A 26,142-nucleotide genomic window follows, 5' to 3' on the forward strand; every position below is an offset into this window, starting at 1 on the left:
ATGAATTGGTGAGGGAAGTAAAAAAATGTACTTTTTATCTTTCAAAAAATATAGTGAAAAAGAATTTTATATTATAAAAGATAGTTTGCCATGATATTTACATTTTTCATTATGATGTCAAATTAGTTTGTGGTACTCTCGTACTTAAATACAAACAAAACATCAGTAGCATACACAAATGCACTAGGATTAAATATTGAATCAGATAATACCAATAAAATAGGATGCAAGCATGGCATCCTCAACAAAAACTCTTATTTCATAAATGCCTCCAAATTAAACTTTGCTTTTAGTTCGCTTCATCGAGAACTCCAGATTAAACTCTTATTGAAACAGATTATCCTAAGAAGTTGCTCAGCTCCTCTTCACACATAAGCAGCCCCTATTTCTCCACAAACATAATGAACAGACTGACTACATAAACTTGCTCCTGCAATCTAAATAGTTCATATCAAACAAACAAAAAAACTACAAACTGAAACAAACAGATAATATATGTACACTGCACTAACAAGGATTATGAGAACAGTTAGCTTTCCTAGTTTAGCACATGTCAGTAGCAATTGTTATTTCAACACTACTTTTATATCACCATGAATCATGAGAAGAAGAAGCATTTCAACAAACATGAAGCCCTAATCGTAAAAACATCTCTATCGGCGATATCTTGCCGGTCGCAGGGGGCCATGGCGCACCCCTATTTTGTACACCCGGGGGGCAACGGTTTCCAGGCGCGCGTGACCCAAGCATAGAGAGCGGATGTGGATTTAAGCAGTTTTCGGCCGCACGGATGCATCCTGCAGGGGATGGTGATTGCTGCCGAATGGCCAAGATCGGAGGAGCTTGGTAATGGTGGAATATAAAGGTTGTTCTCTCTGCTAGCTCTCCCTTTACCTAGAGTGTCTAACCCCTACAATGGCCTCGGGCCTCCCCTTATATAATCAGGAGGTCACCATGCCCAGGTTCTAGATAAGAAGGTTAGGTAGGGTCGCACCATGGTCGTTCGGTGATGACTGTTAGATAATTATGCAAATTTCAGCATATTTTAATTCCCAATATTACAATAATTTCATGATGTTGAAGAGTGATCTTGTGATGACAAAGCAGGTGCATGTGTTCATGTTAATTTCACTAAATAGCATGAACAATAGGATAAACCAGACACCGGTTGCACTGTTCTCATGACCAGGGTTAACCAAACCGGTGGGAACCGTCCGGTTTGACCGGTTGGTCCGGCCCGGTTTCGGTTTGGGCCGGTATCAAATCGGCTCAAATTCAAAATTCAAATTTGAATTCAAACAAATGAAAAATTCCCAAAAAATTCCTAAAAATACTTCAAGGTGCGACGAATCTAATGGTGTCAAATTTTCTCAAAAATTCGTTCATTTAGTATAGTTTGCGGAAATTTAAAGTTAAATCAAAAAAGAAAAAGAAAAAAACAGACGGCCCATTAAGGCCCATCGCGCGGCAGCGTCCGTTTAACCCCCCACCCCCCCGTATCCCTCAGCCCCGACGCCTTGCCCTAAGTCGGGCCGGTAGCGGATCTACCGGCCCCGACCGGTTAGCCGCCTGGGAAGCTCGGTTTACCGGCCCGGAGAGGCGGTAAACCGGCCACGAGCGGCGGTAAGCCGTGTCCAGGTAAGTTTTTTTTCCCTATGATTTAGAGTATTAGATGATTTGTTTTAGGATTTAGGTGTATGACTTAGGTGTATTTAGAATGTAGGTAAGATTTATTTGTATTAGATGATTTTTTACACTATGTAGTAGGATTTTAGGTGTATGACTAGGGTTTAGATAGATTTGATTTAGGTGTATTAGATGATTTTTGACACTATGACTTAGGAGTTCGATTATTAGATGATATGTTTTTGTTGTCCTTGTATGCAGGTAGACAATGGCAGGCAGAGATAGAGATATTGTATGGGACCATGGTGAAAATCTTTATCCCGGATGGTGATGCAACTATTGTCGTACGCAGAAAGGAGGAGGTCGTGCGACTAGATTAAAACAACATTTGGCTGGGCGCGGGGCGGAGGTGGTCCATTGCAGGAATGTGCCACCTGATGTGCGGGGTTTCTTTCAGTGTGACATTGATAGGGCACAGAACGCAACTGCTGACCGGGCTCGAGAGAGGTTGAGACGGGGGAAGTCTGCAGCGAAGGGAAACTATCCCGGTGATGAAGAAGATGAGGAGGCTCAGGTGAAGCGTGCCATCGATCTATCGAGAGCGGAAGCAGAGTTCCGACGGGGAGTGGAACAGAGAGGAGGTGCATACGAGCGTGGAGGGGGTAGTGGTTCGATGAGGGGGAATGCTATGCAGAGGATATTTCGAAGGGCCACTTCGCAGAGGGAGAGTCCTGTGGTGGAGGACTATAACTTGGCAGCTGGTGGGAGAAGAGGAATGACACAACCAAGGATTGATACAGGCTCCTGGACGCAGAAGGGTAAGAATACAAAGGAAGCTATTGGTAAAGCTTGGTCAAAGTTTTTATATATTGCAGGAGTACATGGAAGACAGGCTGACAGTCCATACTTTGTCAGCGCGGTCAGGGAGACACAGAAGTGGGGTAAGTTTTTTTTCATTGGAATGACACCTATGAGCATACATTCTTGTATCTCATGATTTTGATATGGTTGCAGGTGAAGGTATCGCATCACCCACTGGACAGGATATTGATGGCAAGTACCTTGATCAGAACGAGCAAGACTTGAAGACGAGGTACGTAAAGTTTCAGAAAGACTGGCCCTTATTTGGCGTCACGTTGATGTGTGATTCATGGACTGGCCCGACGAGGATGAGTGTCATCAACTTTTTGATATATTGCAATGGGGTCATGTGGTTCCATAAGTCTATTGATGCGAGTGGAAGAACTCAAAATGCTGCATATTTGCTCAAGCTAGCCCCTAAACATGTTCCATTCACATTGAGTATGTTTTGACATGTTACTAAACAATCTGTCTTTGTTTGCAGGAGATTCGAAAGGTGGTGGAAGAGATTGAACCGGAGAATGTCGTGCACGTAGTCACCGACAACAGCTCGAACTACAAGAAAGCATGCAAGGAACTACTAAGAGAGGTGTATGAACACATAGCTTGGACACCTTGTCTAGCACACACCGTCAATTTGATGTTGAAGGATATAGCTCGAAGGCCTGAACATGGTGTTATGATCAAGCAGTGCAAGCGAATTTCAAATTGGAAACACAATCATGGTCAGTTGAATACAATGATGAGCAACGCAATCGGTGGTGAGTTGGTCAAGTGGAATGCCACTCGATTTGGAACCAACTACATATTCCTAGAGAGCATCTATCGGAAACGTGATCGTTTCATGTAGTGGATGGCATCTACTGAGTTCCAACACAGCAAATGGGCGGATACCGAAGATGGTAGATTTACTCATGCAAGTTTTGCAAGTATGGAGTGGTGGGATGCATTGAAATATATCATCGACACAATTCAACCAATATACAAGTTCCTCCGCTTCGCTGATCAGGACAAGAGGCTCAACATGTGCGAAGTCGTGATCGCCTACCAGACTATGAAACGGGAGCTGCGGTCTTTCTTTGGAATAAATATTTCCACACTGAAGGAGTATATTGAGGTGGTGGACGAGAGGTTGGGTGACGTGTTCATAGGCACGTATATGGGTCCAGGTAAGCACACACGAGTCATCTATTTTTAAGCTCTATTGACCTTATGCTTATTTGAAGTGATTTATATTTTGCAGCTGCTGTCCTAAATCCGAGGTATGCATATACGATGGATCCAACTCAAGAAATGTTTCGTGGACTCAAGGATACATTTCAGCGCATGACGGATCTCCAGAGTGCCGTGCAGGCATTGCAGGAGCTTGACGTGTTTCGGCAGAAGATTGGCGAGTTTGGCAGTGAAATGGCAATGCGGATGGCGATGGACCCAAAGACATCCCCATGTAAGAGTTACTCCGTACAACATTGTTGTTTTCTCTATTCGAATATATTGCTTACATACTCGGTTGCACATGCAGCGTCCTGGTGGATGATGTTCGGATCAAGCACTCCAAAGCTACAGTACCTTGCCATGCGGCTTGTTTCACAATGTTGTTCATCCAGTGGATGCGAGCGGAACTAGAGTACTTTTGCCTTGCTGCATACAAAGGTTCGCAATCGGTTGTCGCACAAGAAACTTAACAAGCTTGTCTATGTCAACTACAACCTTCGTCTCTAACTTGAGGAGGTCTCCGGCCCACCGATGCGTGAAGAAGGTGATTTCATTGACCAGATGGCCCATCTTTCTTTCTATGATGAGAATAATCCGGTGCGGGAATGGATGGAATATGGTAGATCTAACCGGGCTTCCAGTTCTGGACGAGGATGATGATGACGGCGACATCCCTCTCCCGTCCCATATTGTCAGAGATCAAATAAACCTGTCAGATCTACGTGAGGCTACGGGGGATGATTCTATCAGCGATTGGGCACGTAAAAATGTGGGTGACACTCACCTAGGGAAGAGGAAGTTGCAGAAGGGGCCTACGAAGAGTGACCCGAAGCGTCGTAAAGGCAAAGCAACAGCAAAACCAGTGAGCAGCGACACCGAGACTGATGATGGTGAAGGTGAGCGTAGTCCTCCGTATCAGGAGTCCAAGGATAGCAGCTCGGCCGATGATGGTGATGATAGTGACGGTGCTGATGCTGATGCTGGTGGTGGTGGTGGTAGTGGTAGTGGTGCTGCTGTGGTAGTGGTGGTGCTCATGGTGTTCGTTTCACAGGTATACATTGCACATACAAATGCACACATATTTCTGACTATAAGTATTGAGTACTAATTATGATATATGGTTGATTGCAGGGGAGACTCAGTTCACACATGCTACTCAGGACACCGACCATGGAGCACCGCAATCGCAGAGGAGAACGGTTGGACCGACGGACTACGACACTCCACAGTACTCTTCTTCCTCCTACAGCGATTTCTCGCAGTCTTTTCACTACCTTATTCCTAACATCAGCATGCAGCCACCGACGAGATGGGTGTACGAATGGGAAGACCCCCCATTTTTACACTATGTTACTTCAGGAATGGCAGACAACATCGGCGTGGACGGGCCAAACTTGGCAACACTATAAGGCTGAGCTGCTTAGAGTGCGAGGTATCGCTGTGATGTCCACCGCCGAATACCAAACCGCGTCCTAAATGGGGGTCTTCCCATTCCTACGTTGAACTTGTATTTCATGTGGATAAGTGTATGACTCGGTATTTGTATGCACACTTATTACTATTGTATTTGTATGCATGATTATAAATTGTTGCTTTAGTGTGGTCATTTACATTAATATGTGCATAGCTCATGCCGAAATTTCCTTTTATTTCACATCGGGGAACCACTTTTAACCGTTGGAAAATATCATTAAATTAACGGTAAACCGGCCAAACCGGCCAGTAAACTGGTCTAACCGACCGGTAAACCGGTAGCACTACGGCTTTTGAATTCAAATTTGAATTCAACTGGTTTGGACCGGTTTCCGGTCAAACCGCTCCGGTATACCGGAACCGGACCCCGCCGGTTTGACCGGACCGGTCGGGATTAATAACCCTGCTCATGACCGGACATTATGTATGTCAGGACTATTTAATGTTGTCAAACTTAGTTTATGCTGTGCAGATGGCCATCGGAAAGTAGTCGAGACGATCTTGATGTTCACTTAGGGAACACAACTACATCCACTAGGAAGTAGTCGTAGCTTGAGGACGAAGTAGTCGTTCAGGCCTTCGGGTCATAGACGAAGTAGTCGTGACCACCAGGAAGTAGTCGAATGACTTCAGGATGAAGCAGTCGTACATGGCACAGAGATGTAGTCGAAGTAGTTGTGAATTCCAAGAAGTAGCCAAATGCGAGCAGACGCGTGAAGAAGCTTCCCAAAAACCTAATTGCCTGCTATCCCATGCAGGATCTTCAGCGTGCAAGGTTTCAGAGACTCTGCTCTCGCTAAAACTGTGCGCACAACACTAACAATAGAAAATAGAGGGAGAAAGGGAGAGGTCTCCTAGATAGGAACACCAAAAGTGTAAGAGATGCACCAGAGGAGGCTGTCTCGTTATGTAGGTGATAGGAGAGAAACCTGGACAATGATGATCATCAAGGCGCACCATTAACCAGTTATCAATTCTCCATTTTAATCACCAATTACAACCGAGCCATTACTCTCCTCAATTACCCACATGGTATTAGTCACCTCATAACTCCCTAGCATTAACTCATGGTACTTTTAGTTTTAATTTATTATTCGAACAAATGGGCCTAGCCCAAATATTCCAACAATCCCCACCAAAATTTCAAGGCACATGAGAAATGCTCTCAATTCCACTATATTGTTTGATATACTAGTACTTCAATGGAGACGGTTAAGTTCAACATCCATCTAGAAATGCATGGGTCTAAATCCCAATTCATTGGATACACTATCTATCGCATTCAGTGGAAGAGCCTTTGTAAATTGATCTGCTAAACTTTTAGCCGTCTGAATATAATCCAAGGTTATCACTCCGAATTTTCTCAATTTTCTAACAGATTTTAACTGCCTCTTCACATGCTTGAAGACTTCATATTGTCCTTCAAACTATTCACCTTGACAATCACGGTTTGATTATAACAGTTCATTAGGATAGCCGATATCAACTTATTAACTACTGGCAAATCCAGTAGGAGTTCACAAAACCACTATTGGCAAATGTTAGCAAATGTTGGTGGTAAAAAATCATTGAAATCGACCGCCAACACACCCCCACACCCTAGACTTTTCTCGTCCTGAGCAAGGAGTCGAATTAGATCTAGAGGATCAAGCAAAAGCCTGGAGTCATGAAATCAAAGTATGCATATGAGTTATTTCTAAGCTTTTCCTTCATACCTTGGATTCCCGGTTGCTAACACCTTCACTTTCACATATTGATCCTTAGAATAAATCAATGGAGAGCATGGCTAGTCCTTCATAGTACTTGGAGAATTTTGCAAATCTTTAAAAACGAGGCATACTCTTAAGCCACTCAATCGCTCAAGGTGTTTGATCCTTAAAGGGCTTTTCATGATGCCTCTCCTACCTCTATAAAGGCTATATGTGGAGCTCAAGGTAGGGATAAAGGACCGCATATCTTTTCCATTTATTTCGCAAGGTTAAACATCATGTCTCTAAATAACCATATCATCAATATACTTAGGTCAAGTGCAAGTGTATGTGAAGATAGATGTCCTTCCAGTGGTATTTAATTTTAGCTTCTTTCATCTTTCCCCTTCTTCTCTCTCCTTTTTTTACTGAGCCAGATTGCTGCTCATTCTTTTCTTCTTTTTCAAGGGGATTGAAGAGCTATTCAAGAATCACATTTGATGAACTTGTTTGATGGACGTGTGCATGAATGACTGGTGTAAACAGATGAGCATAGTATAACTAGAGAGGTGGCATTTGAAAAAGCTCAAAATGTAGAAGACGGCTATGTAGGTTCAAAACTATATTTTGTTTATTTGTGGCTCTGGATAGGACTTAGCAAAGTTGAGCATGAGAGTAGTCTTATTTTCATGAAGGCCAATAAGTAAAAGCTCAAAAATAATCCAAGATTTTTAATTAGGACCAAGAATGTCTCACATGTCATTATATCATGAAGGCCAATAAGTAAAAGATCAAGTGACCCTATCATAAAGTTCCAAAGGCACAAAGGTACTAGCATAAGAAATAAAACTTAGGCGCATTTGAAAACATGGAAAGATTCCATCTCTTTCTAGATGTTTCATTCAAATTTTAGTTTTAATTAATCCAGAAAAAATTTGAATGAAACCATAAAAGCAAAAGATAAAGGGGTTGGAAACTTCCATGACCTGAAGTGGTGCAGTGTTTCGCAAACAAGTGGGGCCACCCGGCCTGCACTTGTGGCCTAAACACCAAGTTCAGGTTCCATTCATGCAGGCATAGTCCCATATGTACGTTGCAATGTGCACTCGGTTGTTTTTGCACAGGAGGTAGGCCGGCCAACTTGGTGCAAGCTGCCTGGCCTTGCTTCGTGTCGAACTGTGCTCAAATTTCTCCACGGACTTGCCTCTGTGTTGCTTGTTTGGTTCTCTGTGCACTTGGTGTACCATTAGAACAGGGGTGTGGTTGGCACACAAGTGTGCACCAACCACTAGTGACAAAGCAATAACCAAGCAAACTCTTTTTATTTATTTATTTTTCAATTTAGACTAAACTATATATAGGTGCTGCTGATTACAACTGATTTGCAACAAATAAATGGAAAGAAAATGGAAAGGGAAATTTCAGCGCTTATACGTAAACTAAACTAACAAGCCTACCACCCTAATCTCTCGACTAGAACTTGCAACATGATGGCTGTTCTTGGCTTGAGGTCGATCTCGAGAGCTCCCAGTTCTACTTCCCACTTGGAGATGCATCCAGTGGTATCTCGATTGTGGAGAATGTTTGCCAATTTGAAATCAGTAACAAAAGAGATCTTGTACTTGTCGAAGTAGTGGCATAGCTTCCTAGATGTAATGAGGATTGCATATAGTAGTTTCTAAATTGAAGGGTAACAAACCTTGGATTCAGAAAGTACTTCGCTGATGAAGTAAACTGGCCTCTGCACTTCGAAGGCATGGCCTTACATGGAATGTTCCACCATGATAGCTATGCTTACGACATGAGTAGTCACAACAATGTAGAGCAGCAAGTTTTCTCCTGGTAATGGAGCCATGAGGACAGGTGGCGACTGCAGGTGATGCTTGAGAACCTTGTGAGCTTGGGCTGCCTCTTGCATCCACTAGAACTTGTGTTGCTACTTCAGGAGCTTGAAGAAGGCCCAACCCCATTCCCCAAGTCTGGAAAGGAATCTATTCAAGGCCGCTATGTAACCCATGAGCTTCTGGACGTCCTTGATGGTAGTTGGAGCTTCCATAGTTGTAATAGCATTGATTTTCTTCGAGTTAGCTTCGATCCCTCGGTGACTGATGATGAAACCGGGTAGTTTTCGAGATGGCACGCCAAAATACGCACTTAGTCGGGTTGAGCATCCACCGGAATTTCCGCAAACTGTTGAATGTTTCTTCAAGGTCAGGGATGATCTGGTCGTGGGTTCTAGTGTTAACAACCACGTCATCCACATAGGGTTCAACATTGCGATGCAGCTTATCGTCAAAGTAGAACTGAATAGGTCGCTGATATGTGGCTCAAGCATTCTTCAACCTAAAGGACATAGTCTTGTAAGCATAAGCTCCATACTAGGTGATGAACACAGTCTTGATATGGTCATCTTCCTTGAGGGAAATTTGGTGGTAGCCCGAGTAAGGAGAGCAAGGTGCAGCCGATAATCGAGTCAATGACTTGGTCAATGCGTGGGAGCCTGAAGGGATCCTTTCGGCAGTGCTTATTGAGATCAGTATAATCCACACACATCCTCCATACATTATTGTTCTATTTTAAAACGAGTACAGGGTTAGCTAGCAACTCTGGCTAGTACACTTCATTGATAAAACCAGTCGTGAGTAGTTTTGCCAACTCCTTTTTGATTATCTCTCGCTTATCTAGAGAGAAACACCGTAGACGCTACTTTTATGGGTTGCTTTGGAGTCGACTTTAAGGAATGCTCAATAAACTCCTTGGGCACCCCTTGCATATCTGCTGGCTTCCACATGAGTACATCTCAATTAGCACTAAGGAAGCTTATGAGCGTGCTTTCCTATTTGTCTCCTAGCCTTGTGTCAATCAGGGCCATTTTGGAGGAGTCACCTTCTTGCAGTAGGATGGTCTTCACGCCGACATCACTCGATGTCTTGACCGAAGACTGGCTTGACTTCTTGGTCAGGATCACCACCTCAGCTTGGGATAGCTGTGGAGCTACCGCAAGTACATCTCCAGCAGCACACAACACACGAGTAGTTGACGCACACTCGATCGCCTCCTGGTCGCAGTCGTAGGACTTCTTGAGGTTGTGGTGGAGGGTGAGTACTCCCGTCTTGCCCAACATCTTGAGTACCAAGTACCCGTAATGGGGCACGGCCATGAATTTGGCTAGAGTGGGTCTTCCTAGGATGCTGTGATATGATGATTTGGAGTTGGTCACCTCAAAATTGATGTACTTCCTGTGATAGTTCTCCTTGGTCCCAAAGGTAACTGGGAGTGTGTTAGTGTTTAACTACCAAGCCCACTAAGAGATACCCCCGAGGTGGTTGTTTGTAGGTAGAGTATCGCCGAGATCAGGAACTCGATGGTGCAAGGAACAAGAAACTTTAGACAGGTTCGAGCTACCGAGTGCATAATGCCCTACGTCCGGTGTGTTGATTTGTATTACCTTAGATGTTGTATATTTGAGGGGCTCCCTGACCGCCCTTATATAGTCTGTGGGGACATAGTTACATTGAAATCCTAGCTGAATACTAACACAAGAGTCCTACCCAAAAACTACTCGGGTAGTTTACTTCTATTCGACTAATTCTACTCCTTTTGGGTAGTTATAGTAGGATAAGGTACATGTCATGTGCTATCCCTTATTTTAGAACCATCGTGATGTCGTTTTGCCAATCTCTGCGCGTACGAAGATGGAGTAGGTGTGCAGCCACGTCTTGCAGCCGTTTGGATAAGGCGGAGAAGCCATCAAGGTCATTGCAGGGGTCGTCGTTGATGATGACATGTGCCTGTCGTTGGGGTGGGTTGTTGTTTCCTTGGTGGCACAGTTTTTCTGGTCGGCACCGGATTCATATTCCTCATCATACCAGCGGCAATGCTCCTGCTCGCCCGCGTCGCACTTGCGGTGGCAATTTTTCATGTGAGGATGGAGATCTTGTCGGTTGAGGTTGGGTCGAAGGTCTGGCTGGTTGACCTCCCCTTCTTGGTCTTCAGGCACACCGAGTGGTTGTTTCTGGACTGGGCCTGGTATGTCGAGGTCTCCCTCCTTAGATGCTAGGTCTGAGCTTCTGCAACATGCAGACGAGCACGAGCCTTTGCAATCTCAGGAGTGTCGGGTAGGTAATACTTGGAATACGGTGGCCATGTTGGTTGAGAAGGTGGCGAAGATGTCATGGCCGTTGTAGTCTAGGACAAAGTTGTCTTCGAGGTTCCTTATCCTTATCGGAGAATATCGGTTTGCCACCCTAGGGTGAAATCCTTCGCCGTTATCAAGGTCCTCTTCGGCAGGGTCCAGCACAGCCTTATTTTGATGCTGAGTTGCGCGGAGGTTGTTCCTGCGGCAGCGCTCATCCCGCGCATGCTGATCCTCGCCGTCGAGTGTGTCAGAGTTAAAAGAGACGACAGGGATTGGCGGCACTCAAATGATGTTGCGCGGTTTGGGTGGGATGGTGAATAAGGCCATGTGGTACCCGCTGTCCGGCCCTAGGGCCAAGTTCGATCCAATTTGACCCAAATTGGGCTGTACCAGATCTATGATGTGCAGATTTGTCATGGGTACTCGGATCTGATCTGAGTAGATGGCCGTGCAGTTGTGGAGGCCGAAGGGAATGCGATCAGGGTTGCCTGGATGACACTGGACGCTTTCGCCGAGTTGTATGCACTCAGCGATGGAGTGGCCGGCACGATCTATCTCGAAGATAAGATCGCTAGCGGAGACAGCAGGATGACAGGTCACCCTAGGGTAGCTAGATGTCACATCAGTGATGTCGAGTTCGGAGACTAGACGGGTGATGGAGCTTGGGAAGGTCAGATTAGATCTGACCCTAGTGGAGGTACTACACTCAGTAGCCGAGGCATTGGCAGTTGGGTTCCGGGGAACCGTCATCTACGGGAAGATTTTGAAGGTGAAGGAAAAGCCGGTAACAACGTCCATCTGCATGCTCACATGAGCAGAGAAGATGTTGTGGCTGGATGCCATTAAGCTCATCGCAAAGACTCCTAAGAATCCCCCTACCGTGAGAACCAACTGTGGGATTGCTTATCCGGCAAGTCCACCAGGGGTATGCCCGGTGGTAGAGTTTAGGTAAGGGAGATCTCGAAGCCAAGAGCATGATGGTAACATGAAGATGCAAGGGTTAGATTGGTTCGGGCCACAATGAGCGTAATACCCTACGTCCCGTGTTATTGGTGGAATTAGGGTTTCTAGTGGAGTTTACAAAGAGCGTGAGTGTCGGTGTCCCGGCCCGGGGGCCCGGATCCCAACTGGTGAATGCTGCGTGTTTTCTCGTCTCAGATGATGATGCAAGAGGCAATCACAGTAACGCACGGTTTACCCTGGTTCCAGCCGCGGGGCCGTACGTCCAGCAAAGGGGGTGTGCGAGGGCACTGTATTATCTTGCACCCGGAGTGCTTGTAGTAGGGGGTACAAGCGAGGCGAGAGAGGGAGAGAAGCTCCCAAGTCTCGGCTAAGAGTGGAGTCGGTGGAGATGAGTGCTCTGTAGACCTTGCGCGTCCTCTTGAGGAGAGAAGCCAGAGAGGCCAAGCAGACTAGAGTCCAGACCAGAGAGATTAGCCCGCCCCGCTAAAGGAAACCCACCTCCTCCTTTTATAGGCATAAGGAGGGGTGGTGTACACGAGTGGGGGCATGGAGGTCGTCGTTTTCCCTTGAATCGAGGGGTTATAGTGGTCGGATACTGTAGGATGTACACTGTGGGAAGGCGGCGTGCGTCGCTATCGTCCTGGATGTCGTCCTTCGTCCTGTGAGGATTGCGCCGTACGCCCTGCAATGTTCCGGTGGTAGTAATGGCGCGGGATGGCCCCGGACTTCCTGGTCGGAGTGCTGGCGTGCACACTAGAAGGTACGGGGGACGCGTGACGTCGCCGGGCCTTCGAGAGGAGGGGGGAGGTCCGGGATGTCGGCGGGAGCAGTACCGAGCCCGTCTTGTCCCGCATCGCAGGTCCCAAGGCGCTGCCACAGTGTCCGGGATGGCGGTGTGGTGACCAGAGTCAATGGATGGGACCCCGGTCATATCTACTGTGGGAGTGGCGGCCTGACGCCGCCCGTCCTTTGAGCCGTGGTGGAGTGGCTGGCTTTGAATGCCTTCGTACGGCGAGCGGTTGGGCGGCGGAGCCGTTTGTCCTTTGTGCCGAAGGACGGCCTCGAGCGAGGCGAGAGATGAGACACCGCTCGAGGGTAGATCCGCTACCCTCGAGCGAGGCGGAGAATGAGTTACCCGCTCGAGGGTATATCCGCTACCCTCGAGCAGAGGCGGAGATTGATTTTCTGCTCGGGGGTAGTTTCGCTACCCTCGAGCGAGACGGAGATTGCCCAGCGGAACCGAGAGGGACCCTCGAACGAGGCGGAGATTGTTCAGTGGGTTCGAGGGGAATGTGAATGGGCCGCACGCTGGGCTTCTTTGAGTCCTTTCCTTTCTTCCGGACGGGAAGCAGGCCGTGGGCCTTTCGTTGGCCCAGTTGCTTTAACAGGTGTTTGTGTTTTTTAAAGCGATCTTAGTACCCCAATTAGGGTGTCCCTAATTGTGGTACCCGACAGTAGCCCCCGAGGCTTTGGTCGAGTCAAGGGATTCGGCCAAAGGGTATTTCGGCGATTTCTCCCTTGATGTGATCGGAGACTGCCGTGCCCCCGCCAGGCGCGCCTGGGCGCTGGCCCGGCGGATGTGACAACTCGTCAGATGGGGTAGTGCGCCTGCGGGCAGGGTGCTCGAGGCGCGTGCCCTTTTGTTTGTTTGTTTGAAGGACGAAACGTGTCCGTGTGCTGAGGGGGGCCAGGGCGACGGTGGCGCCCGATGCTTGGCAGCTGGCGCTTTCGTCGCGCTGCCCCGCACACAGGGCCTTGGCCCCGGCGTTCCTGGTCGCCTTGCGGCGCGCCGTTCGAGGGCAGCCGACCAGAGCCAACGCTGCACCGCTTGGCGTCCAGGGGCTCAGCTCTACTTTATTTCGTTCGGTCGCTTCTCGGCGCGGTGACCGAGGGCATCCTTTGTTCAGTGGAGTGCCGCGTCAGTCACGGACGATACAAGCCTCCGCTCTTCGCCAATCGTGAAGCTTTGTGCCCGGCGCAGCTATAAATAGGGGTCGTGGGGTTCCCTTTCTTCTTCAACCTCCCAACTCTTTTTTCCAGCGTCGCCCAACTCTTGTAATGTTTCCTTTGCCTTCTCGTGACCGGCCCCCGGACGGGGTGGCCTAGCTTTTTTAGGCTTTTGGCGCTAGAGGAATGCTTGCGAGCGGTTGGGGAAGACCGGAGTGGGCGTGCGCTCCATCCCTTAGGTTCAGTGGGATCAGCAGAAGAGCATTGGGCCCATGGGGTCCTGCTTCTGCGATGTCCCCTGGCCTGAAGGGGGATGGAGACGCCTGACCATGGCGTTCGTGCCAGGTTGGGCGGCTGTTATTTGCATCGTCCCCCCAGGCGACAAGGTTGCTCTCGGGGAGACGGTGCGGAGGGCGCTGTCCGCCAGCTCGACCCCCCGCGTAGTCTTCGGTGGAGGAGACGCTAGAAGAAGGCTTGCGAGGAGAGCGTCCCGCTGGACCCGTGAAGTCTGGGGGCCGCTTCTCGCATCCCTAGCAGCCTCGCTATTGCATCAGCTAAGGGCTCGGTGCCTATCTTCGTCGCTTGCTCCTCCCCAAGACAGGGAAAATTGCCACACAGGTGGCAATGTGTTTGTATCTTTTGATGGCTTCGCGCCGGTAACCGTTTGTAATCTTTATTCGCATTGAGCAATAAAGTCCCCTTTCTCCTCTGCGGGGAGGATTACCGAAGGTATAGGGGTGTACATAGAGTTACGACCCTCGAATATGAGTGAAGTCTCCTTCGCGGGGGCGCGTCAGCGCATCCGCGGGTGTAGCCCCCGAGGCCTTGGAGGAGCGTTTGTGCTCGTCCAAGGGCTACAAACGTTGTCCCACTGGGTAGCTTTACTGGGATGGCCGTCCAGCAGTCTTTTTCAGCCGGCATCGGCACTTTTTCAACCGGCCTCGGCATTCTTAGTGCTGGTACAACGACCCGGCGTTCAGCTTAGCCATTAGGGGAGCGTACGTTAATAGCGGAGGGTTTGATCAGACACATGGAGCTTCACAATAGACGGTCGTCGACTTATTCGAGGGTGTGGTTTGTACCGTGGCGTGCGGGGAGCCCCCGAGCCCAGGCCCAGTGTGAAGGCGTTCAGGGGAACCCTCGACTTTGATTACGACCCTCGTCGCCCTTCCGCAGGGAGGAGGGGTGAAGCACACCATGCTACCCATGCTCGGGCCGCGAGCTATGGCTGCTTCTGTGAGCTATTAGCGGGTTGTTCAAGTGGACGTCCGTGCCCTGTTCGATAGGGGTCGGCTCGTGGTCCATAGACACGTCTCATAAAGCGCTCGTGAGGGTTCGCTAGGCGGGGCTCAAACCCATTCGTTAGGGTTCGAGGGCTCGATGCTCTCCCTCGATGGGATCCCCCATCTAGGCACCCTCGACCGGCCTTGAACACTGCGTAGGATGTCTCGAACTCCGCGTTCGAGGGTAGCTTGTACGGCATATCCCTGCAGTCCCTAACTTTGGTGATCTGGGGCGCCTGTCGAACCCCCTGAAGGGCCAGGCTTCGACCCCCTAATCAGTAGGGCCTCGAAACGCGACTCCTTCGAGGGTAAAGGGACCCCCAGGAAGGAATATTCCGTCGTGATCTGAAAACGTCGCAGAGTCGCGAGCCACGCGCGTGCGCGGGTCTTCCGCCAGTAGCGGGCGGTGCGGCCCGATTTGTGCGGCACGGTGTGGGCGCGCCTTTTCAGGCGACAGCCTCAGGCAGACGAAGCGGCGTGGGCGGTGGCTGACGGATGGGATAGCACAACAGTCGCGCCGCGCCCGCCGGTTACCGTGCCACATTTATCGGGTGTGCACGCGTGGGAGACTCCACGGTCGTGGGGCCCACCCATCAGCGATAGCGAAATCTACCGCATTCAATGCGGTAGATTTGGGCCGTGGCTACGGATGCGCCCGACTAGGTGAATAAATACGAAGAGAAAGTGGGCATTTTGGGTTCACCTAGGCCATTTGCCTTCATCCTGTTTCGCCTTCTCCGCCTCCGTCGCCTCCTGAACCCATAGCCTAGAGCGAGAAGGAGAAAGGAGAAAGAGAAAGAGAGAGAAAGAGACTTAGCCATTTCGGAGCCTTCCTCTTCGCATCCCCCCTCGACTCTCGGAGATGTCGGACATCCAGGAGCCCTTGCCATGGGGGAAGTCCTCCGCCACCGAGGCGGTGCTGTAGCAGCTGGTCGCCGAGCGGCTGCTGCCGCGGAACCCGGACTTGGGGGCTCCGGCGTGGATTTCCCCGCACCCGGACGAGACCGAGCCAAAGCCCCCGCAGGGATACGTCGTAAGCTTCGTGCGCCTCCACTGAACGGGGCTTCGGCGTCCCCGTCAGCAAGTTCATGAGGGCCCTGTGCGAGTACTACGGAGTGGAGCTGCACAACTTCAGCCCCAACTCCATCTCGCAGGTGGCGGTCTTCGTCGCCGTCTGCGAGGGGTACCTCGGCATCGACGTCCACTGGGATCTCTGGATCCACCTGTTCCGCGGCGAGCTCTTCGTCGAAAACTGCACGGAACCAGCCGAGGCGGTTCGCGCGCAGCCGGTGGCCTGACGCTCCATGTCCGCCAGAACCGGAGGAACCTTTACATCACAAGCAAGATGACGACAAACAACTCCGGGTGGAGCCGAGGGTGGTTCTACCTTCGAAACTTCAGTGGCACGCTCCCGGCGTTCACCAACAAGGTTCTTCGGGAGCGTCCGGCGAAGTGGGACTGGGGGGTGTCGCCCCCGGCGCAACAAGCCAGGCTCGAGGGCCTCACCGATGCGCTGGCGCATTTGGCGAGGAAGGGATTGACAGCGGCGGCCGTCATCGCGAACTTTCACCGGCAGAGGGTGATCCCTCTTGTGGAGAGGGCCCTGCCGATTTACCGGCTCATCCCCGGGAGCAAGGTCGAGGGCTCGAGGACGTCGAGCAAGCTTCTCTCCCACACCAACGCCGCCCGGAGGGCGAAGTATGCGGTGGCGGAGTTTCCCCAAGATCCCGTGGATCTTTGGAGGATCAAGATGCGCCCCGAGCCGGGGTATATTTCCCTGGTGAGTTTTGGCTTCGAACTCGTCGTGCATCATGTAGTTCCCCTTTTCTGACCCCATCTCGGGTGTGTTGTACAGGGTTTGAGATGTGGCACCTCGAGGCCCCCGGTCCCAGAACAGTGCCTGATCAATCGCCTCCACACGGAGAAGATGAAGAGGTGGAAGGACGCGGCGGAGGCAAAGGCCGAGAGGAAGAGGAAAAGGAAGGCGGCGCACAACAAGGCGCGCCAGCTCGCTCGGGCGGAGGGGAAGCCGCAAGCCCGCCACACCTGAGTCCTCGGAGGAGGACGAGGAGGAGGCCTCGGACGCTGAGGACCACGCTCCGAGGGGGGACGGGGAGGGCGCGAGCCCCCCACCGTTCTACCTGTGGGATGATGAAGAGGGAGCGACCGTGGTGCCAGAGGAGCCGAGGGCCGCAGGGGGGTCATTGGCGAACCTCTCCCTCGAGGGTGCGGCGCGGGGGTCATCCTCGCCGGCGGCCGGCGAGGGGTCGCCTGCGCCCCAGTTGCTGATCCGTGGCCACGAGGCCGCGGCGGGAGAGGAGTCGTCCGTGCTGGCAAGCCTCGAGCCACCGGGCCGACACGAGGGGTGCAGCTTCAGGGCAGACTTCGAGGGACAGCACGATGCCCCGAGCCCGGAAGACCGCCACGAGGAAGCGGAGTATGAGCGCTCGATCTGGGTAAGTATTTCGGATCTCGTTTTCGTCACGTATTTGGCGGATTTCTCGATCCTGCTCAACTCGTGTCTCTTGATTTCCAGCCCCGGGGCCGTTCCCAAGGACGCAGTGCGGCTTGCCCCGGCCAAGGCTCTCAAGACCGGGGCTCGTAGCACTCCGCACATGGTGCCGCAGCCCCCGCCTGCCTTGGATCTCGAGGCGGCGGCCGCTAGGCTACGGGAGGAGTGGCCCGAGGGGCCCAGGCGGCGCAGCAAGCCCGGGAGAAGGAGGGTGACGCCGGTCAGAGCGACGCCGGCCACCGTGGCGCCGAGGCGGCTGCTCAAGCGGCCGACGCCGAGGAGACCGGCCAGGGCGGTGCCGGTGGCGCCGCCCAAGCGGTCATTGATGTTGAGGCCGGTCAGGGCGACGCAGATATCGCCGCCCGACCGGACATAGAAGGAGAAACTGGCGGGGGCGCGCAGGAGCAACATGCCGGCCAAACTGCGGAGGAGACCCCCGTCTTCGAGCCTTCGAGGGCCGAGGGCGAGGGCCTCGCAGAAGACATGGCGCAAGAGGCGCCAGCGGTAGAAGGAGCCCCCATCTCGGAGCCCACCGAGGACCCGGGACGAGGGTACCGTCGTGATAGTGCCCATGCCCACGGCGCAGGAGGGCGCAACGGCGGTGGTGGAGCTGCCAGACAGCAGCGAGGAGTACGGGGACTCGATGGATATCGACCCCGCTGCTGCGGCGAGCGCCGCCGCACATATTGCCGAGTTCGCGTCGGCCAGCGCGGGCGTGCTCGAAGCGGGGGCGTCGGAGGGGAGCCACCTTGGGGTTATCGTCCCGTCCGGTGTCCCCTCAGAGTTCCTTCGCAAGGAGCAGGAGGAGGAGGAGGCCTGGAACAAGCAGATGGGCGTTGGGCGCGAGATCTTGCAGGCCCTCGACCGCGCTTATCAGCTTCATCAGAACGCGGATTACCAGGTCAGCCAGGTAAATATTTCCCGCCGAAAATTAATCAGATTTGGTTTTAGTTTTTTGCATGTCTTCACCCACGCCGTCCCCCTTTGCAGCAGCTGAGAGAAATCTCGCGCGAGAAGAGCGCTGAGATGAACCGGCTGTACTCCCAGATGAGCCAGCTCGGGCAACACAACGCCGAGCTGGTGCTCAAAAATATCGATGCCAACACAAAAATGGCCGATCTGGGAGCGCGTCAGCAGGCGCTGGAGGAAGAACTGGCCCGGGTCACCGATGAGCGGGACGCCCAGAGGGCGGCAGCGGAGCAGAAGGCCCAGGAGGCCGAGGCAGCAAGCCGCCGAGCTGCAGCGCCTTCGGACGGCGCTCGAGGATAGAGCTCGGGAGGCTGAGGCGCAGAGCGCCGAGCTGCAACGCCTCAGCGCCACTCTCGAGCAGCAGAAGGCCGAGCTCCTCCACAAAGAGGTGGCCATGGTTGCGCTCGCCGGGACCCTCCAGAGGGTGTCGTCGGGGTACGTCGTGCCCGATGATGCTGACGCGGACGCCGCATCGGCCATCATGGATGAAGCTGACGCGGCCGCGGAGGAGTTTGCCACCGTCCTTGCCGAGAAGCTCGAGGCGGACATCCCTCCCATCGCCGAATTCGACGCCCCTGAAGACCCGCAAGGGGGGGATGGTAGCCTGTAGAACAGTTGGGCCTCGAAGCCCATGTAAATAGATTAGTGTTTATGTCATAGTCGCACTTTGTTATCGCATCCTATGAGTATAAGAGATTTCATAATTTGAATGTGTGGCCCGTCGAGGCCTTGTGTGTTCGAGCCTGTGTTTCTTTACTTTATTTCCGTGTTCTTCGTATGCGACTTAGATAAACATCTGCGAGGAAATTCACGTTCATAAGCAACGTAGGCGTAGGGTGGTGAGGGGGGTGCCGTATCTCGGAGGTGTAGGCGGCCCCTCGACTCGGCCGGCCCCGTACCGTAGTTGCTTACGCCTCGCGTCCGTTTTTTCCAAGGATACGAGAAACTTAGGGTCGAGACGGAAATATTTCGAAAAACATTGGCGACTTTTTGGGGACGTTCGGGGGTTCCCCCCGTAATAGCCCCCGAGGGAGGCTCGGCTTTGCCGAGGGTAAAGCCGGGCGTACCTCAGTGTTAACGCGCATCCTAGCCTTCGAGGGCCCGGACGGTTCCCAAAAACAAGCCAGTAAAGCGTACTTTATTATTTCGGGAAATTGAAGATACAAGTACGAGCAAATGCACAAAAAACTTGAAATTTCTAGGGATAAAAACGACGTAGCTGTTGTATATTCCAAGCGTTGGTGAGGACTTCGCCTTTTTCGTTGGCCAGCTTGTACGTGCCGGGCTTGAGCACCTTGGCGATTATGTACGGTCCTTCCTATGGAGGTGAGAGCTTGTGGCGGCCCCTGTTGTCTTGTCGAAGCCTTAGCACCAAGTCCCCTTCGTTGAGGTCTCGGCGCCGGACCCTCTGCGCTTGATACCTTCGCAAGGACTGCTGGTAGCGCGCAGAGTGGAGGAGCGCCATGTCTCGAGCCTCGTCCACTTGGTCCAGCGAGTCTTCGCGAGCTCGCTGGTTTCGTTGCTCTTGATATGCCTTGAGCCTCGGCGATCCGTACTCCAAGTCAGTGGGGAGGATAGCCTCGGCACCATAGACCAGGAAGAACGGAGAAAAGCCCGTGGCTCTGCTCGGGGTCGTCCTCAGGCTCCAGATGACCGAGGGTAGCTCCGTGAGCCACCTCCGGCCAAACTTGTTCAGCTTGTTGAAGATTCTTGGCTTTAGTCCTTGGAGGATCATGCCGTTGGCACGCTCCACTTGCCCGTTCATCTGCGGGTGTGCCACAGCCGACCAGTCCACACGTATGTGGAAGCTGTCGCAGAACGCCAAGAACTTCTTGCCTGTGAACTGGGTGCCGTTGTCGGTGATGATCGAGTTCGGGACCCCGAACCTGAAGACCATGTCAGTGAAGAATTGGACTGCTTGCTCGGATTTGATCTTGCCGATGGGTCGAGCCTCGATCCACTTGGAGAATTTGTCGACCGCCACCAGCAAGTGGGTGAAGCCCCCGGGCGCCTTTTTTAGCGGACCGACGAGGTCCAGTCCCCACACAGCAAACGGCCAAGTGATGGGGATCGTCTGCAGGGCATGAGCCGGGAGGTGTGTTTTTCGAGCGTAGAATTGGCAACCCTCGCAAGTCCATACGACGTCAGTGGCGTCGGCGACCGCGGTGGGCCAGTAAAAGCCTTGCCGAAATGCGTTACCCACGAGGGTGCGTGGCGCGGCGTGGTGGCCGCAGACGCCAGCATGTATGTCGCGGATCAGCTCCTTGCCCTCGGGGATGGGGATGCATCGTTGCAGGACACCCGAGGGGCCACGCTTGTGTAGCTCATTGTCGATTAGGACGAAGGACTTGGCCCGCCTGGCGAGGCGTCGCGCCTGAGCGTTGTCCGAGTGTAAGATCCCTCGAACTATCCAGTCAAGGTACTGGACGCGCCAGTCTTGCGAAGTGGGGGCCTCGTCAACTTCCATTGCTTCGGCCTCGTCCGAGGAGGTGGTCCCGAGGTCAAAGTCCGTGGGCTTGACCCCGTCCGCCGGGGGGTTCCCGCCGGAGGGCCCGGCGGACAAGGGGCTTGGCTCCGTCGGTTGATTGAACTCGACGGAGGGCTTGGAGATGTCGCGAGCGAAGACGTTCGGGGGGGCGGTGGTCCGCCCTGAAGCTATCTTGGCCAGTTCGTCGGCGTCCTCGTTATACTTGCGCGGGACATGATTGAGCTCAAGGCCGTCGAACTTGTCCTCGAGGCGGCATACTGCGTTGCAGTACGCCTCCATCTTCGGGTTGTGACAGCTAGACTCCTTCATGACTTGATCGACGACAAGTTGAGAGTCCCCGCGTATGTCGAGGCGTTTGACGCCAAGTTCAATGGCAATGCGGAGGCCACCAAGGAGGGCCTCATACTCCGCCATGTTGTTCGAAGCAGGGAAATGCAAACGGATTACGTACCGTATGTGTTCGCCGAGGGGTGAGATGAAGAGGAGGCCGGCACCAGCGCCGGTTTTCATCACCGACCCGTCGAAGTACATAGTCCAGCATTCGCCCTGGATTTGCGATGGGGGTAGCTGAGTGTCCGTCCACTCAGCCATGAAGTCAGCCAAGATTTGGGACTTGATTGCCTTGCGAGGGGCGTAAGTGAGTGTTTCTCCCATCAGCTCCACAGACCATTTGGCAATTCTACCCTCGGCTTCCCGGTTGCGAGCTATCTCTCCCATGGGGAAAGATGAGACCACGGTGATGGGGTGAGCCTCGAAGTAGTGGCGCAACTTGCGCCGAGCCAAAACCACTGCGTAGAGCAGTTTTTGAATCTGTGGATAGCGTGTCTTAGTTTCAGACAACACCTCGCTGATGTAATACACTGGTCGTTGGACGGGCTGAGCATGGCCCTCCTCTTGTCTTTCGACCACGATCACCGCGCTGACCACTTGGGTCGTCGCGGCTACGTACAGATAGAGGGGCTCGCCGTCCGTAGGCGGTGTGAGAATGGGAGCTCGAGTGAGCGATGCCTTCAGCCTTTCGAGGGCTTCTTGAGCTTCGGGGGTCCATGTGAAGCGCTCGGTTTTCCTCAAGAGTCGGTACAGGGGTAAGCCTTTCTCGCCGAGATGCGAGATAAAACGGCTAAGGGACGCTAGGCATCCCATGACCCTCTGTACCCCCTTCAAGTCTCGGATCGGTCCCATCCGAGTGATGGCCGAGACTTTGTCAGGGTTGGGTTCGATGCCCCGCTGGGAGACAACGAAACCCAAGAGCATGCCTCGAGGCACCCCGAATACGCACTTCTCAGGATTTAGTTTTACCCCTTTGGCCCGTAGGCAGTCGAATGCGATCCTGAGATCAGCAACCAGGTCGTCCGCCTTCCTGGATTTCACAACGATATCGTCGACATATGCTTCTACGCTGCGCCCGAGATGGTCTCCGAAAACGTGGAGCATACACCGTTGATAGGTGGCTCCGGCGTTTCTGAGGCCAAAGGGCATCGTAACGTAGCAGTACATGCCGAAAGGTGTGATAAAAGAAGTCGCGAGCTGGTCGGACTCTTTCATCTTGATTTGGTGGTAACCGGAGTAAGCATCAAGAAAGGACAAGAGCTCACATCCCGCAGTAGTGTCTACAATCTGATCGATTCGTGGCAAAGGAAAGGGAACCTTCGGACATGTCTTATTTAAACTAGTGTAGTCTACACACATCCTCCAGATCCCACTCTTTTTCTTCACTAATACTGGGTTAGCTAGCCACTCGGGATGGAATACCTCTTTGATGAATCCGGCCGCCAGAAGTTTCTGCAACTCCTCGCCGATCGCCCGGCGCTTGAGCTCGTCGAAGCGTCTTAGGCGCTGCTTCACCGGCTTGGAGTTGGGTCGGACATCAAGAGAGTGCTCGGCAACCTCCCGCGGTATGCCAGGCATGTCCGCGGGGCTCCACGCAAAGATATCTACGTTGGCGCGGAGGAAATCGACGAGCACCACTTCCTATTTGTCGTCGAGGGTGGCGCTGATCTGCAACACCTTGTCGTCGGAGTGGCTTGGGTCGAGGGGTACTTTCTTGATACCCTCGGCGGGCTCGAAGCTCCCGGCGTGTCGGTGCGTGGAGTCTAAGGCCTCGCTCGCCATTTTGTCGAGGGTGGCTGCGAGGGCCTCGTCCTCCGCTTGAGCTTCCGCGCGCTCAACGCACTCAACGTCGCACTCGTAGGCGTGCTCGAACGAAGAGCCAATGGTGATGACGCCCTTTGGACCCGGCATTTTGAGTTTGAGGTAGGTGTAGTTGGGGACGGCCATAAACTTGGCGTAGCAAGGACGACCAAGGATGGCATGATAGGACCCTCGAAATCCCACCACCTCGAAAGTGAGTACCTCCTTGCGGAAGTTGGCTGCTGTGCCGAAGCACACAGGCAGATCGATCTGGCCGAGGGGTTGGACTCGCTTCCCCGGCGCAACGCCATGGAATGGCGACTTGCTGGGGCGAAGCTTGTCTAGTCCGATCCCCATGAGCTCCAAGGTTGGGGCGTACATGATGTTGAGGCCGCTGCCTCCGTCCATGAGCACGTTGGAGAAGCGGGTGTTGCCGATGATGGGGTCGACAACGAGCGGGTACCGTCCCGGATGCGGGACGTAGTCGGGGTGGTCCTCGCAGGCCAAAGGCAATGGTATCCTTCGACCAGTCGAGGTAGGATGGCGTGGCTTTGGTGACGGAGAAGACATCGCGGCGCTCGCGCTTGCGCTGCCGAGAAGTCATATTCGTCGTTGCTCCTCCAAAGATGAAGAAGGCGTTCTCCACTGGGGGGAACTCGTCATCTCCACCTTTGTCGCCCGCATCCTTCTTCTTGTCTTCATCGCGATGTGCGACGCGGTTATAGTACTTCTTGAGCATTTCGCACTGCTCGAGGGTATGGTTGACCGGCCCCTTGTGATAAGGGCACGGTTTCTTAAGCATGTCGTCGAACTGGCCACCGCCACCTCGAGGGGGGCCTCCTCGGAGTCCTCCGCCCGCCCCGACTCACGCTGGTTTGGTGGGACCGGCTTCTTTCCCTTCCTCCCCCGCTTCAATTTCTTGGCGGGGGCGTTGGGCTTGACGCTGCCGCCCTCCGCGGGCGCATTGTCCTTGCGCTTGCTCGATTTGTCGTCGAAGATGGCACCAACAGCCTCCTCGCCGGCGGCGAAGTTGGTGGCAGCGTCGAACAACTCGTTGGTATTAACGGGTCGGCTTCTCGCGAGCTCATGCACCAGATTCCTGCACGTCGTACCCTCGAGGAAAGCGTTAATGACCTCGACGTGGGTGACGCTGGGGAGCTCGGTGCACTGCTTGGAGAAGCGCCGCACGTAGTCATGCAGGGATTCGCGGGGCTTCTGACTGACACCCTTTGAGGTCCCAGGAGTTCCCAGGGCTCACGTACGTGCCCTGGAAATTGCCCACAAAGATGTGGACCAAGTCGGCCCAGTCGTGGATCTGGCCCGCAGGCAGGTGCTCGAGCCACGTTCGTGTGGCGTCAGCAAGATGGAGAGGAAGGTTGCGGATGATGGCCGCGTCCTCCGTCGCGCCGCCTAGCTGGCATGCTAAGCGGTAGTCGTTAAGCCAGACTGCAGGATCAGTCTCGCCCGAGTATTTGACGAGGGTGTTGGGTTGTCGGAAGCGCGGGGGAAAAGGCGCGGTTCGAATCTCCCGGCTGAACACCCGGGTGCCCGGAGGCTCCGGTGACTCACCCCTGTCGTGCTCGGGGTCGAAGCGTCCACCCCGTCGAGGGATGTACCTCCTGCCGTCGATGACGTTGCGGGCGTCGCCGTCAGCCGGCGTGTCCGCGAGTGTCACGGATTCGTTCCCTTACGGGAACTCTCCCGATGCGCTCGTGCACCGAGGGTGCCCTCGCAGCGGGCACTACGGCTGCCTTGCCCCTCCCCGCTGGGGGTGTGTGCACAGAAACCTCACGGTCCTGGTGGGCAGTCCCGTCACACTGCTCCGGGGCCTTCGAGCGCATGCGAGACGCAGAACTCTCGGCCTGCTGCACGGCAGCTTGCTCGATGAGCTCCTGTGCCTCGCAGCGCAGGTTGCGACCCGAGGGTGTCGATGGCTCGGGCATAGCTTGGAGTAGGTAAGCCGCAGCGATGAGCTTTTCCCCCGCCGTCTTCAGTTCCGGCGATTTGTCGACGTTGTCGTCGGCCATGATGCGCTCCCGGGCGACACATCCTGCCGTCTGGGCATGTGTACCGCGCGCGGTACGCTGTTGCTCGAGTGCGGCGCGCAGCTCCTGGGTTTGTTGACGCTGCTCATCGAGCTTGGCTTGAAGCTCTTTGAGCTGCATCATCTGGGCTTGTCGTGCCGCCGAGCTTGATGAGGAAGGTGCTGCAGGCGGGTTCGCCGGTTGCTTTGCCCGCGCGTTCGCCCCGGCGTCCCCGTCGTTGCTTGGGGCGTTGTCGTTTTGCTCGCCCGCAAGGTCCACCATGAAGCATTCCCGGGAAGGATCGAAATCCCCCTCGCTGGAGTCTTCGGAGCAGGGGAGGCAGTAGGCCGTCGCCAGCTGGAACGAGCGAAGAGCGTCGTGGTCGTAGACCCCGGAGTAGTCCTCGGCCTCCTCGGCCGCGAAGTTGTTCATGAAGAAGTTGACGTCGTCGGCGATCGAGCTCGCCGTCTCAGGGTAGGATTCGTCGAGGGACGACGTAATGAGGTTGCGGATCGATAGAAGATGATGACCCGGCAGATCCTCATACTCGGTGAGGTTAGTGCTGATTGAAGAGGCGTAAGTACGGGTGGCAGTGTTGCGCATCCCGAAGGGGAAGGGCGAGGGCGAAGTCGAGGCCCCCCTGGGAGGCATTAGCGCCGCTGCAGGTGACGGTGTCGGCACAGATGATGCCGAGGCACGTGATGACGAAACGGTAGCCCCGTTCGCCTCGATGCTGAGTTACGACATGCCAGCCTCGACCCACGTGGGGGAGCTGTGGCGTGCCGCGCGACGACGCTCCGCGCGCGCTTGTCGCGAATGCTGACC

General features: G+C 53.4%; 1 protein-coding gene across 1 annotated transcript; it reads right to left on the reverse strand.

Annotated features, from left to right (window-relative positions):
- Positions 1 to 23,134: 23,134 nt before the first annotated feature.
- LOC120653798 lies at positions 23,135 to 23,701 on the reverse strand. Its single transcript, XM_039931467.1, has one exon. The coding sequence runs from the start codon at positions 23,699 to 23,701 to the stop codon at positions 23,135 to 23,137; it is 567 nt and encodes a 188-aa protein (XP_039787401.1).
- Between the last annotated feature and the right edge of the window lie 2,441 nt (positions 23,702 to 26,142).

The sequence above is a fragment of the Panicum virgatum genome, chromosome 1N, assembly GCF_016808335.1.
Source record: "Panicum virgatum strain AP13 chromosome 1N, P.virgatum_v5, whole genome shotgun sequence".
In the NCBI taxonomy this organism is placed as follows: domain Eukaryota; kingdom Viridiplantae; phylum Streptophyta; class Magnoliopsida; order Poales; family Poaceae; genus Panicum; species Panicum virgatum.

Coding starts and splice junctions, on each gene's coding strand:
- LOC120653798 (XM_039931467.1), bottom strand. CDS start 23,701: ATGGACGGAGGCAGCGGCCTCAACATCATGTACGCCCCAACCTTGGAG.